The sequence below is a fragment of the Nipponia nippon genome, unplaced genomic scaffold, assembly GCF_047370975.1.
Source record: "Nipponia nippon isolate SJK-2023a ecotype South Korea unplaced genomic scaffold, ASM4737097v1 scaffold_10, whole genome shotgun sequence".
NCBI classification, from domain to species: Eukaryota; Metazoa; Chordata; class Aves; order Pelecaniformes; family Threskiornithidae; genus Nipponia; species Nipponia nippon.
The window spans coordinates 15,798,529-15,813,191 of NW_028262291.1; the positions used below are offsets into that span (position 1 = coordinate 15,798,529).

The 14,663-nt window shown below is 41.8% G+C and overlaps 1 protein-coding gene and 1 long non-coding RNA gene across 3 annotated transcripts in view; one reads left to right on the forward strand and one right to left on the reverse strand.

Annotated features, from left to right (window-relative positions):
* The first annotated feature begins 173 nt into the window (after positions 1 to 173).
* LOC148057083 (uncharacterized) lies at positions 174 to 13,141 on the forward strand. The gene is made up of 3 exons (XR_015701836.1): positions 174 to 428; positions 6,723 to 6,868; positions 12,512 to 13,141. It is a non-coding gene; the product is annotated as an uncharacterized LOC148057083 (long non-coding RNA).
* Positions 5,445 to 14,663, reverse strand: part of ABCC8 (ATP binding cassette subfamily C member 8) — an 81,886-nt gene continuing 72,667 nt past the window's right edge. For both annotated transcript variants that reach the window (XM_087745660.1, XM_087745661.1), the window contains exons 34-39: positions 14,129 to 14,207; positions 13,148 to 13,256; positions 11,463 to 11,566; positions 10,518 to 10,651; positions 9,099 to 9,161; positions 5,445 to 6,075 (exon numbers count right to left, since the gene is read on the reverse strand). In XM_087745660.1, the coding sequence (XP_087601786.1) occupies positions 5,938 to 6,075; positions 9,099 to 9,161; positions 10,518 to 10,651; positions 11,463 to 11,566; positions 13,148 to 13,256; positions 14,129 to 14,207 (627 nt within the window). In that variant the 3' untranslated portion in view covers positions 5,445 to 5,937. The remainder of the gene's footprint in view (positions 6,076 to 9,098; positions 9,162 to 10,517; positions 10,652 to 11,462; positions 11,567 to 13,147; positions 13,257 to 14,128; positions 14,208 to 14,663) is intronic.

A 14,663-nucleotide genomic window follows, 5' to 3' on the forward strand; every position in this document is an offset into this window, starting at 1 on the left:
GCGGGGGCCGAGCGGGAGCACGGCGCCGCCGCAGCCCCCGCCGTAGCCGGTCCCGGCAGCGCGGCGGCGGCGGGGAGGTGACGGGGTCCACGGCGACCACTAGGCGGCGCCGCCGCTCCCGGGAGCAGCTGAGCCCGGCCCCACACGCCGGGAACCGGCGTGTGGGGCCGGGCTCGGCCGCTCCCGGTCTCGCTCTTGCGGTCCCCGAGCCGGTACCGGCCCCTCGGCGAGCCCGGAGCGGAGGGACGAGGGGCTGAGGTGTTCCCGCGTGTGTGTGTGGAGGAGCCGCGCGCGCCTCCGCGTAACGGTCGTTGGGCAGCGGGCCCAACGGAAGGCGGTTAAAAACCGTTGGGCGCCGCTCCTCAGCCTCGCCTTTTGGGAAGGGCAGGGGGGAGCCGAGTCCCGGATTGCTCCCCGGTGAGCGCTGGGTGCGTTTCTTTACCTTTTTACCTCAGCTTTGTGGTTTTTGTTTTTTTTTTTCCCTGGGGAAGGGGGCGGTGGGGCTTCGGGCCGCGGTGCTGCGAGAGATCCCCTTTTCCCGGAGCTGATTTCTGTAAATATTTGTTCGAGGATGGATTTGCCGCCAGTACCTGGCTTCCATTAACAGCCGCTACTTCGCGGGATGGTGTGGTTTCAGGTTGGGCAATTATTCCGTGAAATAGAAAACAAAATGGTGCTGGGGATTTTTTTAAAGAAAATCTTTAATGCAAAAAAAAAAAAAAATCCTGAAATTCAGCTGTGCATCTTTCTGTAAGTAGGAGGAAAGCATGAATCTAGTGAATCGGGCAGGCAGTGGTAGGAAATTTGCTTGAAGAGGCCATGTCCAAGGTCACAATGGTTGAACAGAGACCTGGAACTAAAGGGGCTCATTCCCACTTATAAAATTTGCTGGAGTTATTTAGCCTTGACTAAGGAAGGATTTTTCTGAAAGAAGGCGCTCATGAAATGATGTAAGCCGTGACTGCTCAGGAAAATGTCTACTGTCCAAATAGCAGCAAATGTTGCAAATGAATGATCCGTCTGCAAATGGTTAACCCACGGTGACATGACTCCCGGAGAGACATCAAAATCGCCAGAAGAGGTGACAAAAGGAGGCAAGAAGCTAGAAGTTGTGTGTGGCAGTATGGTGTCTGTGCATATAAATGCATAGATGTGCATGCATGTAAGGATCTATCTTTGTGACAAGATGCATCGTTTAAAAGCACTGATGTGACTGATCCACTGTTTAAGTAGCAGTATTCTCATTCGTGTGTTTACTTACTCTGATTTAAATATTTTGTTTCTATTTCAGTTTAGACACCAAAGTTGTAGAGTTGCTAAAGCATCCTAGGCTATTCTGGGTAAGAGGGTTTTTCTTTAGTGCTAGTGGATTTATGATTATATTTTTCTAACTGTATGTGTCCAGTTTGGGCTCTAAGTGCTTAGGTACCTACTGTAAGCAGTTACTGGCATTGATAGCCTGGGCCAGGCAATTGCCCAGTTGAGGGCTGGGAGCCAGCCAGTTGGGGTTGAAATTATCTTTCACTACCTACAGCTACTTACCGTGGCCCACCTAGGGATTTCAGAATAGTATTTTTAAGTAATCACTCTGAGCTCTCTGAGCAGGCATTATAGGTCTTGTAATTAAATGATTACTATTACTTTAGACTATTTCTGCTTTTTATGTATGAATAGGTGCATGTCCTTGGGCACATCCACTCCTTTCGGAGGGCCCAGTTTCCCAGTACTCCATGCTTTCTCTTGTTCTGGGTCATCTTTCTTGCTGCTTTCATAAATAAAACTAAAATGATAACAAGGTGCCCTGGCACCTGGCTGCAGGCCTCTGAGCTTAGCCAAAGATAATTCCCCTTTCTCTCTATCACTTTGTCTGCTGGACATTTTTTGTGTGCTTGCTGTGAATGTCACCTGCACCTACACTTTTACTTTGTTAAGTACATGATTTATATATACACTTTAACTTAAAAAATACTGCATTTTTTATACTTTTCTTTCTAAACATTATAAAAAACAGACCAAATGGATGAAGTAATTTGAAGATTTACTTGTCAAAGCTGTGGCTTTCCAGCTGATGGCAGCTCATAGTTACTTCCAGCATTTTGAAGTGAGCATAAAGTAGCTCTATAACACCATGCAGTACTCACTGGTAACATTTCACATTCTTTTGCAGAGATGGACATAGGTATTCAAGAGGCAGTCATGCCTTTTGTACCATTTTTCCTTACTCTTTTCTAATCGTTGTATTATTCTGTACCTTTTCCTCCAGAGGGCGGTAACTACATGAATGTAGAATGCAAAAATAATGTGTTGGGGAGGAGTGTTTTAAAGGGAAGGTAAATTGCTTCGTAGCCTGATGCTAGGAATGACCCATGGAGCCTACTACAGCAAAGGGTGTTGCATGAGCACGCTCACCATGTTGGATTTAGGAATCCTGAACTCCATAGAGCTAGAAGGGTGTTTCCTTGTTTCCACTTCTGTTCTTTATTGGGACTGTCATTTGCCACTTCTTTTCCTTCACCTCTGAGCAGTTGTTGGCTGAGATGGGACAGCAAAGCAAGTGGCTTCTGCTGAATAATTTCTAGAGCAGAATAAGAAGCAGCCCTGTCTTTGTGGATCAAGTGACAGATACTTAAAAGAAAAAAGTGACAGATCTTCTGAGTGAGCCAACATATTTGTGTTAAGAGCCACTGAACAAGCTAGGCTCACGGGAACAATCAATCCCACTCTGTAGTACTGAATCATGAGGGGTAAGTTTTTCCATCCACAAAATAGGTTTTACATTTCAAAACTTTCCCCTGCCCCAATTTATCCTAATTTTAATGGCCATCAGAGAAGATGTTACTGTAACTGTTAAATTAAAATTTAGTTGGCACCATGGTATTACTCTGCCTTTAGAAGCAGACCTTTCTTTCAAAGGCTACACAGTGTTAGCCTAATATGAATTAAGCCTCACAAATCACCATGCTGTACGAGCGGGCAGACAGAAGAAAAGAGATTGGAGTTGGTTATGCAAAGCCACAGGGGAAGGCATGAGCAGAGCTGGGATAAGGGCTAATGTAGCAGGCATGCTGTGCTTCCTGGCCTTCCAAGGAAACAGCATTCCCTTAGAGACAGGTAGAACAGGATGAAAGGGCCACACTAAGACAAGGTGATAAATGCTATAAAGGTTTTTGCATAATGGGAACATGTACAGAAAACAAACAAAATAAAACAAACCCTGGTTGCATCTCTGGGCAGCCTATCCCACTAACACCTTTGGGACTGAGCCAAGTCCCATCCCAGAGGGGAAATGAAAGCCTGGACATGGCAGCTCCCCTCCGCAGCTTCACACGGCTGGGGCTCTGGGGCTGTCTTGCGCCCATTTTAGTACAGCACTTTGCTTCATAATGCTTCATTGCCATGCACATTTGTGAGCCTGAGTCAATAGCGACTTCTGGAACAGAAGTTGCCTTGCTATCTTGAGGAAACAGGTTTAATGACTCAGATAATGGCAGTGAGCCTCCCACCATAGAATAATTTTCTTGGATGCTGCTCCTGCTCACTGTTGCGACTCTAACCCTTTGGAGTTAGGGGGCAGAAACTCCCTGGGACTTAGCCCCATATAAACAAGACTAGATAAAATGTGCTGAGGAAATGTGAAGTGTATTCTGTCCAAGCGGCAGCTAAGAGGCCTCCCTGTGCACATGTATTTATCCAGCACTGTGGTACCAGTAAAAAGATACATAATCGTTGGATATGAACCAACTCACTTACCCTACTCTCCTGCAATGCTGCTTTGTGAAATATAAGCCCCATTTACAATGGAAATGTATGACACTTGTACTTCGAGTTCTTATTTCTTGATACTGTGAGATATAATACAGTCGTCTTAGCAATATGCTGCGTCCTTTACTCCCTTGCATTCCTTTCCAGGTAAGGTTGTCAGAAGTTTGTGGAATAGAAGCTAGTCCAAACTGCAATGTCAAATCCCAAGCACTTTATTAAAAGCATATGAAACCTCACTTCTCTCTGTCTCCACTTGCCATTAGGATTTAGGATCTTGCACAGATGGTTGCAAAGCTTCTGAGGATCTCTCTCTGCAGCATGAGTCTGTGAAGTCCTGCAGAGTGGTGTTTTCCTAAGCCTTTACAGGGTGAGACCCTGCCTTGGACCAGTGCTGAGCAGCTAGGAGACAGCACACACAGTGGCTGTGGTAGAAACCTGCTCTGCGCTCACTGTGCCCGTCACTACCCTGGAAGGACAGTCACCTGTCTCCCGTTTCTCTCAGCCCTAATGGATGCCTGGTATCCCAGGGTGAAAACACACCTGTTCTGCAGCTATTTTTGCTTTGAAGCTGCCCAGCAAAATGATTCCCTGGACGAGGAGGAGGGAATAATTTTCTTTCTTCCTCTATAGTAGGCAACAACGGAGCTCAGGCATTTAATCTGCATAAATCTGCATAACTGTATTCTACCTCCCCACTTTTACCATTGTTGATCCTACACTTTCCTGTTGGTTATATGTTTTCTGGCCCCAGTTTAATGCCCTTGGGTATTGCACAAATAACAGCAGGCAGATGCTGCAAATACTCCGCTGTGGAACTGGTAACGCTACTTAAACAGCAACAACAGTCCTTCAGTTTTCCTTGCTCTCTGCTGCAGTGCTAGAAGTAATGCATTAAAAATATCATATATCCCATGAGAACACTGAGATGTCTTTTTCTAGAAAAAATAAAGCCTTTAAAAAACAGATTCCAAATTAGTTGAGCAGGCTGGGGGGCGGGGGGGGGAGAAAGGAGTTTTCTCAGGCACTAGGCATTCTTCAAAAGGGGGAAGAGGACAAAAATGGATGTAATGCCAAAGTTGCTATAAAAAGAATAACGATGAAAAATTCACTGTAGCCTTCTGTTGGGTCATTGACATTCTAACCTGTTAGCAATTAATAAATCCTGGAATGATTGTCACAATGAATCAATAGGGCAGGGATAAGTAGTTGTCCAGCCAAATTAGGATAATTTCAGCGGTTACAAGTTGTCTTCATAAGTATACATAATTTATTGGTAAGGATCACAGTGAATCTAGAAACAGTGAGACAGTGAGTGACATATGTGAGGCTAGGAGACAATGAGTCAAGCTGTCATGGCTCTGAGCTACAGTGAAAGGTTTAGTACTGTTTATTTACCAGATTTGGAGGGATAATTTCCAGATGAATTGGTACGTCTGTACTGGTCTGGAAACGGTGTGCATTAAACGCTGATACTTTATCACAGCCTGCCTCCTCTTAGCTTCCTCACAGGCTGGGAGGGAGTCTGGCTCAATCCCGTTTGGAATCAGTACAATATGATTCAGTGGGAGTAGAGGTGAAACAGCTTAAGAAAGACTAAAGGACCCAGATTGTGTTTAATTTCTAAAAGGTATTAAAGGAGAGACCAAGAGACACAGGCACTATCAATAAACCACAATGTTAAAAAAGTTTTATAGATTTTATATTTAGATATTAAAGCTTTACAGATTCATATGATTTAAAGAGATACAAGCTCTTGAGAAATACCTTTGGTATGTAATTTTTTCTTCTGCATTTAGTCAGTCATGAGTGTTATCTACAGTAGGGCTATGACACGTAAAAAAAATAACATGTTAATAAAATGACAGGAGAGGTTTAAGAGTCACATAAAAACTCCATGCTGGCTATGTTTGTTTGATGTGTATCCTGTCATATTTCACCCATGTAGTTTGTTTCAACCATATTTCAATATTCTTTGGTAGCAAATAAAAAGAAGAGTAGTAGTACACAAAAAAGGAAAGTACATGGATAATTCATTAACATTTCAGATGGAGAAAAATGGCTCATTTTATTAAAAAAGGAAAAGCTCAATTTATTATGAAATAATATTTATTTACAGGCATTTTACAGTTTTAGAAAATAATACAATTGTATTTTAAAATGCTTCATTTATTTTTATTACTTATCTGCTTGTACAAAAGAAGCAAAGACACTGTCTTCTCGTTCTAGCAGAACCTCAGGCTTGTCATATTCCAAAATAACCCCTCTCTTCATTACAATAACCAAATCTGCATTGAGGATCGTGTGCACACGGTGCTGAAAACAAACAAACAAAATGGCAGTTCAGTGTATCTGTCAAATATATTCCAGGATAAGACAGACTTCCAGAAATTAATTTTCCTATCAAGTTCGATTAAGGCTATTTATGCTACTTTTCATCCTACTTTACTGTGCAAATACTGCAGATAAATATACAGACCAAGAGCCACACGGATATTCAAGTACCTCAATTGCACATAGGTACTTGACTATGAATCATCACGTGAGTTCAGACTACAGCGTCCCTAGCCCAGAGTCTTGCCACCAAGCGTTGCCACAAGATGATGGCCAGGAAAAGTGGGAACAGGGCAAGTGGGTGTGGTACTGCATGCGGGTACTCTCCCAGTCCTGGACTACATCTATATCAGGGGGGTTCCCGAGTTTGGTGTGGTTTGCCTATTTGTAAAACTGAAGAGATCTCTCTTCTAAGACCTTGCCCACGTCTTCTCTTGAGCTTTCATAAACATTTTGCATCCACATCCTTTGGAAAAGATTTTTCCAGGCTTGCTCCCCACTGTGTGAACCAAGTATCCCCTTTTGTATGCTCTGGGCCTTGTTGCTCAGAGCTTCATCTGATGCCTCTTCCCCCTTGCCTCATGATTTTGCAGACCTCTCTCACAGTCCTTATGTTGTCCTTCTTCCAGGCAGAAGAGGCCTAGCCTACTCAGCTGCTCCCCTTAAGGAGCGGCGCAGTTCCATGCCTCCAATCATCCTTGTGCTTCTCAACATTTTTCAGTTGTAACATGTCATTCTGGGCACGAGGAGACTGGAACTACTCACAGTATTCAAGGTATGTGCGAACTATGGGCTTATACAGTGGTTTGATGTTTTCTTTTTTGTTCTCTACCCTTTTCCTAGTAAGCCCTAACATTTGATTAATTTATTTTATTAGGAAGAAACCTCCCCATTTTTTTCCATAGTGAATACTGAAAATAATTAATTTAGCTTTTCTGCAATACCATTATCTTTCCTGAGCATTCCTTTCATGTATCGATCATCAAATGGTCCCATAGATTGGCAGACTTCTTGCTCTCGGTGTGTTTCAGGGATTCATGGATTCATGGATTCATGATTAGTTTTTATGGCTTCTAGAAGCTGCTCTCATACTTTTTTTTTTTTTTTTGGCCCACCTTATTGCATTTTCACGTGTAATATGCCAGAACTTTTGATCATTTCTGTTTTCTTTATTTGGCTATGAGTTCAGCTTTTACAAGAATACCTTCTTGTTTCGAATAGTCTTTTTTATTTGTTTAGCCATACCAGCTTCTTTCTATCCTTACTCAAGCTTTTCCTAATAAATAGCACGCATTGGCTCTGGGATTTTTGAGTTAAATCCTTCAGTAATTTCCACGATCCCTGTAGATTCAATTTCCTTCTCTTCCTCTTTTAGCTTCCCCCCCTCCCAGTTATTTCTGGGTTTTGATTCTAGCAATTTTTACAGAATTCCACCTTTTAAAGCTGAGTGTAACTGCATTGGATTTTTTGGGTCTGCGTTACTCCTGCAGGGATATTTCATCTCGGAATACTGTGGTCCGTTACACAGTCACTCTTCACCCATAAGGTTCCTAATCAGATCTTAGGCACCCTCAGTACCAAACAACTCTTGTATTTCCTACTGTGGCTTCCTAGCCAGATGTTCCATGAAACAATCACTGATGGCATCTATAAATCTCATCTCTGCTGCAGTCCTTCTCTGACATTTATCCAGTCCACAGGCAGGGGGAGGGGACTGAAATATCACATTCCATTTGCCCTTGTTGTCTGATCTCTTTCAGTGTAACACAATCAGTGCTGCTATCCTGGTAAAGTAACACAGATGATAATATAGACCCAATGCTATACTACTCCTATTCCTATTCTTCCTAAGCACAAATAAGGAATATATGGCTTTCTCTGAGGGAAAAACAAAAACAAAAACCAAAACAACAAACCCAAACCAAACCACTACCCAAGGCCCCCCAGAATCCCATGTTATGTTTCCATTACAGAGCATTTTGAATACAAACCTACCTGCTGTAAACCACATTTACATTTGGAAGTAAAAACATTCAAAGTAAGTTTATTCCAAACTGCTGTTTGTTTGGACTGTGCAGTTTAAAACTCACTAAGAGAGTGAAAAACTAATAAAACTTCCTCAGCCTATTCCCAAACAAACTGAAAAAAAGACATAAATGCAAAATGCAGTGCAACTCAGAATTTTCATGCAGAGAAATCAGGAAATTTCATGCTTATGATTCCTTTGCTTTTTTAATAATGACGCACTGAGTGTATACCGTAAGATAAATCAGGTTTGCTATTACACATCTGCTAGGTGAAAATAAAAAAATGTTGTAAGATTCCTTTAAGAACCATAATGACTTTATTTCACCTCCCTGAAATATGTGTATTTTTAGAAAACACAGGACTGAAAGATATGTGTTGCTTCTGACATATCTGTTGAGCCAACTGCTTTGATTCAGGTCAAATCTCTTTCATAACCATTTTTTTTATAGATACTCGAGATCTTTGTATAATCACTTCAAGAATACGCAAACTTGAAATCAATCACTGTCAACAGGGATGGAATATTTATTTTTAAAAGTTACTAAGATTCTCATTTATTTGTTTAAATTCTGAAACATAATTGCTTTATCCAGTGGCAGAACTTCCACACAATTTTACTTGTCCTTAGTTAAATGATTACTGTAGCTTGATGAAACTTATTCTTAGATTTCACAGTAGTCAAAGTCATATTATATTTTAAATTACCCTAAAATGGGTAACAGAAAATAGACTGCATACTTAGATTACATGCCTTCACAGGCAATCAGACTTAGCATCATGCAACACACTCAAGAAGCTGTTGTTACATATTTAAATAAGAAAGTAGTTTAAAATGGAAAAGAAAGCTTACACTTAAACACCGCATTAAAAAAAGATTAATGGCCACATTAACACATTTATTAACACTGACAAGAATTGACTAGCGTGGCGCTTCTGATTCTTGTTTGCATTAGAACGGCGGCAGAGACTGTACTTACTGCTATCGTAACCACAGTACGGTCAGCAAACGCAGTCATGACTACCTTCTGGAGTATGTTCTCCTATGCAAAGAAAAACATTTGTTGCTTTTCAACCAACAGAAGTTACATGATAGACACACAGACACTAAGAAGGCTTAAGTAACCACTGATTATTCCATGCTTTTATTAATGAGGAATGAACTACATGTCAGAACTAAGTCAGAGCCTGGTCTCCAGTTAGACAGCCCTGCTCGCTCCTGCCACCCTCACTGCCTCTGGGCTTCAGCGCACACGCGAGCTGCGCTCTGGCTCCCAAACCCCTGCTATCCTGACCTCAGTTTTACAGTGAGGAAATCAAAGGTGAATTCAGGGTGCTGCCAGGCTGCCTGCATGCTGGCGCCTCTGCGGTGCGTTCTTCACCCTGCTGGAAGCCCAGGAATGTCCCAGCACACTGGGGACATCTAACACCAAGGGGTGGCAGGGATAAGCAAGGGCGTGTGCTATACCTGGCATATTTAACAGTGCAGATAATATTTAAGATGGTCTTAACACACATACTTCTCACTCAACAAGTACTCATTCTTTGCTATTTAGGAAACGTTGTTGTGTACCAAACTGCCTAGAAATGTCACTAGCATAGATACCTTTATTTGCTATTATCTGTTCTTTAGATAGGTATCTCAAGGGAGGAACTATATCCTCAACGCATCAAAATTCAAAATGTGTTTTAACTGGGCTGCGTACAGTATAATTCCCAATGTTACTGACACCCAACACGCTAACATTCTAGAGAACTAGAAACTGTAGCTGTTATAATAAACCCCTCCAATTATATTCTTTATTCATAGAATGAAGACGACTGAAACATTTCTCATAACAATGTAAGAGAGGAAAAAAAAAATTTCCTAAGAATGTACGGTTCTATTTGGCTAAAATCCAGTCAGTGCACTATTATTGTGTGGTTTAACCTCTGTCTAGGAATTTCGGGCAATTAATGCAACAATCCAGTATGTCTTTTCTACGTCTCTGTTTATTTCCTTGACTCTACTTTCAAGCCTTCTAATGTCCTCATGTGCCCTGTCCACCATGCTGGGGAAATTTGTCTACTTCCCAATTTATCCTTCACTGACCATCCCAGCTGACCTTCCAAAGCTTTGTTTACTTGAGGAAATCAAACAGCCAATGAAAATAACATGCTTCATTTTCCTGATGCTAGCAATGCTGGAGTAACTATTAAACCCCTAGTAAAAAGATTTAAAAGCTCTTCAGATTAGTTAGCAGTGACTCGCAACTACCTGGACTTGTAAACACGTCTGCACTAAATATGGTGTAAGCATATTACAGAGTAGATAGAATTGCTTTCCACCTTTTTCTTTGCATATTAGCAGTTGTCTCCCCATCAAGGAAAGCAAGAAATTAGAAACACTGCAAACTCACTGTTGCCATGTCAATAGATGCCGTGGCTTCATCCATGATGAAGATACTCGTCTTCCGCACAAAAGCCCTTGCTAGGCAGAACAGCTGTCTTTGGCCCTGGCTAAAGTTTTCGCCCCCTTCTGTGACTATAGCATCTGGAAACGATATAGCAAAACCAACATTTATGGGATATGCATGTGCGTGTACGAGAGGGTCAGATCAGAGCAGAGCATACGCTTGGAAAATAATGGCTCACTTTCAGCATAGACATTTTCAAAATAACATTTCCTAGGTCTACAGCTGCCGGTGACCCCATTTTGCCTGTTTATTTCCATTGTTCAAAACAACCAGTACTTCTGTCTCACTGTATTCTTTATATCTATTGGACATCAAAGTAGCTAATGATGTTTAAGAGCGAGTGTCTCTGGAACACATGCAGTCGAGGACACTGCATTCCTCCATCAAAGTGGCATCCATCATTTCTTTACCCTAAGGCTTTACCATTTTTAAGGTTGGGGTTTTTTTTGGTTTTGTTTTGTTTTTTTGTTTTTTTTTTTTTTTTTTGCATGGCCAAATGATTCACACCTTTAAGCTTTTGAAATCTTCTTCCCTGGACACAACTACTGGAAAATACAAAAGAACATATTTTAGATAACACCTGACTTGTTGACACCGTATTTGAATTCACAAGCCCCATAAACCTCAATGCTTCATAACAAAGACATACTGAAATAAAATAATAATTTTACCATTGATTTGAACAGAACAGGATTCTCCCCCACAGGTACAGTTGGTAAGGGGGTTAGATGGATACAGGACCTTTGCCTGCAGGCAAGGACTTTTTGTCACCTTCCATAAACCTAAAAAGCTTTTTCTTCAGCAACTACCTTTTTAATAAGTAGTATATGTGAAACAGCAATGTTGTGAACACTGGAAGCAATCTTCTCAAGAAGGAAGTCTTATTACCTAGGCCCCCAGGGAGCGCTTTCACCACGTGCTTGAGCTGTGCTATTTCCAACGCCTCCCACAGCATGCTGTCAGTGCACTTCTTCTCAGGGTCCAAGTTAAACCTACAGGTACGTGTAATTCAAGAATATCAGTCAATATAAACTTCTGCAATGTATTTCTTCTTTTAGTGTGCTTAGAAACACACTTGTAAATAATCAGAATCATATGCTAAAGATCTGGGCCTGATTCTGATATATCGTTGGTATAAATCCACCAAATTTTGCAGACTCGGTCAACATTTATACCAGTGTGGTTAAGAACAAAATTTGACTCTTTCAGTTGAGTGGAATGGGAAAAGCTTCCTGGTTTGCAGATATCCTTCTGGGTTTAGGATTTATTTTGTTCTGAGTAAAGTAAAGAAATTCTCATGTTTTACTAGAAAAAGCTCTGAAGAAAAAAAGCTGTGAATATAATCAGTTTGAATTAGCATTCTTTTTTTAACAAAGGCCAAAATTCTACCACCTCTCCTTTTAAATCCAAAGTCTTTGTTCTTTACTGCTATAGAAATGATGAAGAAAACAATAAAGCTTCATACTGAATTATGAAATGCAACTCTTCACTGCAACTGAACAAATCTTGGCTTTATGAACAGATGAATGTTATTTTAGCTTGCTGTAGCCCAGAAATGACAGCAACAAATGTGAATCTCATATCATATTAATATATAGAATGATAATCAGAAATAAAAGATTCAATGGTGCGTAACACTTATTATTTTTACTTTTTACTCCTACTGTATGTGCTGTGAATGACCGATGCTGGCCTAAATACATTTTTAATAGGTTAATTAATAAAACCAGGGTATACAGTCACCTCAGCTTCTGACATGAATGAATCATGCTCTATTCAGGCAAGTTCAGGAGATACTCTTGGGATCTGTATTAGTGGGGAGCCAGCAAACCACAGAAGCCTGGATCATTTTCAGTGAACTCTAATGACTTTTGTGTAGAAACTGTAACTGCAGGTGATGGAAATCTGCACTGAGGATTGCACTGTTCCTTTCTCAGGTAAATGCCACAGGCACAGGGAAGGACATTTGCTGGAAACTGTGGAGCTTTTTGCCACTGTTCTACTGCATCATCCTCTCAGAGAAAGAGGATTCTCACAGATATTCTCACAGATGAAAGAACGTCTCAAAGACTAGAAGAGCAACACAGATAGAGGCTCCAGGATAAAACAGCCCAGACCTTCCCCAGTACTTCTCATATTGTTCTACTGCTTCCTCTTTTTCTACATTAATTTTTTAGTCTGCATTTTTTCCATCTCATTTTTTAAGGCAGAGAGATGAAAGATGTAGGAGAAAGAAGGTTTCAAGAAGTACTGAGTGATTATGGGTATTTGATCAGTGAGCTAAACTGATTACTCGATCCTGGAGGAATAAGTAGTGACTTTCCCTACTTCCAAGGCATGGGATGCCTTCTGCCGCCAGCGTGCCGACCTTCAGGCACTGGGAAGGTACAGTCTGGCAGGGGTGCGTAAAAAGCACAGACAGAAGGCAGTGATCCTCCCTACTCCAACTGAGGAGACTGGAACTGAAGAGTTTGCTATCAGCAATTCTGTAAAAGTCATTATATGGTATAATTATAATATATAATGTCACATAAGTCATCATATGGCTTTTATTGCTGGTCCTTAATGCTTACCGGATTGTTCCGCTGAATAAAATAGGATCCTGGAGAATGATTGACAGCCTGGATCTCAACGTCTGTAAGGGGAGCTTAGCGATATCTATACCATCAATGATAATCCTTCCTATTCAAAAGAAAATGGACAGTGTGCTAGACTGTTTATCGTGCCACACAGCTGCTGGCAAAGGCACGGCTCACTTTCAGTGAGCACAGGACAGGAGGAACAGCCCTTGAATTGTTATTCACTAAGGACACAAGTTTTGGTTAAGCAGAAAGCACATTTATCTTGAGACTAAGCCTCAGCTGGGAGGAATACGAAGTATACCTGTCATATTTTATGAATGATTAGACACACTACTTATCTGCTTGACCATGGTAAATGTCTATCAAACAAGAAGGTAAGAGGTTACTTCAACCAGGGATTAGTTACCAGGGGGAACAAGCGTGTCAAAAAGCCAAATTACTATTGAGCGCTTTGAAATTTTATCTCCAAGAACAACTCTCTGGCTCTGCATAAGGGCCCTGTGGGCGATGTGGCTGGGAAACTGAGGCTAAAATTTTTTGAGATGCCCACGAGGACACTCCGTGAGGCACATGGGCATGGCACACATAGCAGGAAACATAGCAGGGAATTTCAGGGCGGCAGGCCAAACTGCAATCCCCAGTTGCTGAGTTTTTTGGGCCCAGTGGGTCCTATCTGTGCCTTGCGCGTGGATCCTTTGTTGTACTTGAACACCTTCCCCTTTTATGGCTTGCTCCTACTGTTGTGATTTAACAGCACAAAAGGACTGTTGCTTCTGTCAAGTAGAATTTTTATTGATCCATCTTATCAGTGGCACAGCTGTTAGGTGACAGATGATATCCTATTTAAACAAGGCCAGAGAGTGTGTCCTGCAGGTTCAAAAATCGCACTTCAGAGCTGCTGCTGTTAAGGAAAGGACTATCAAAGCACCTTCAGGAGCTAAGCTTGACCGATATGCAAAAGTGTAATCTTACCCTCAAAGGTGTCAACCATTCTGAAAAATGCAAGAGAGAAGGAGGATTTTCCACTGCCTGTTCGGCCGCAGATCCCAATCTGTGACACAGGAAGCAGAGGAACAGCAGGTGACCGGAAATGGGTAATGTCTGTATTTGACACTTACGACGAGCGGATGGAGGAGCTGTTCTGATCCACGTGATCCTCATGTCCTCCTGACAGTTCAGTCAAACTGAACTGCCCATAACAGAATCCCTGAGTTCACTCTTTGTCTTTAGGGCTCTGAGCATTTAGGGATAAATCAAGGCCAGTCCTATAGACAGGAACAATAGGAGAGCGCCAACGATGGGAATAAAGACAAGAGAGCCACACGGGAACGAAAAGTAGGTCTAACACAGTAAGGGGTCACTGCCACCTCTTTTGGCACTGGGTGCTGACAGCAGGGCACTGGGATCCCGAGAAGCGGTGTGTAGTTCTAACTTCACACTCTAACGTATACCTAAACACACCAAAGCAGCAGCCCACAGACTCCTTTCCAGTGCGCTGCATTCTTTT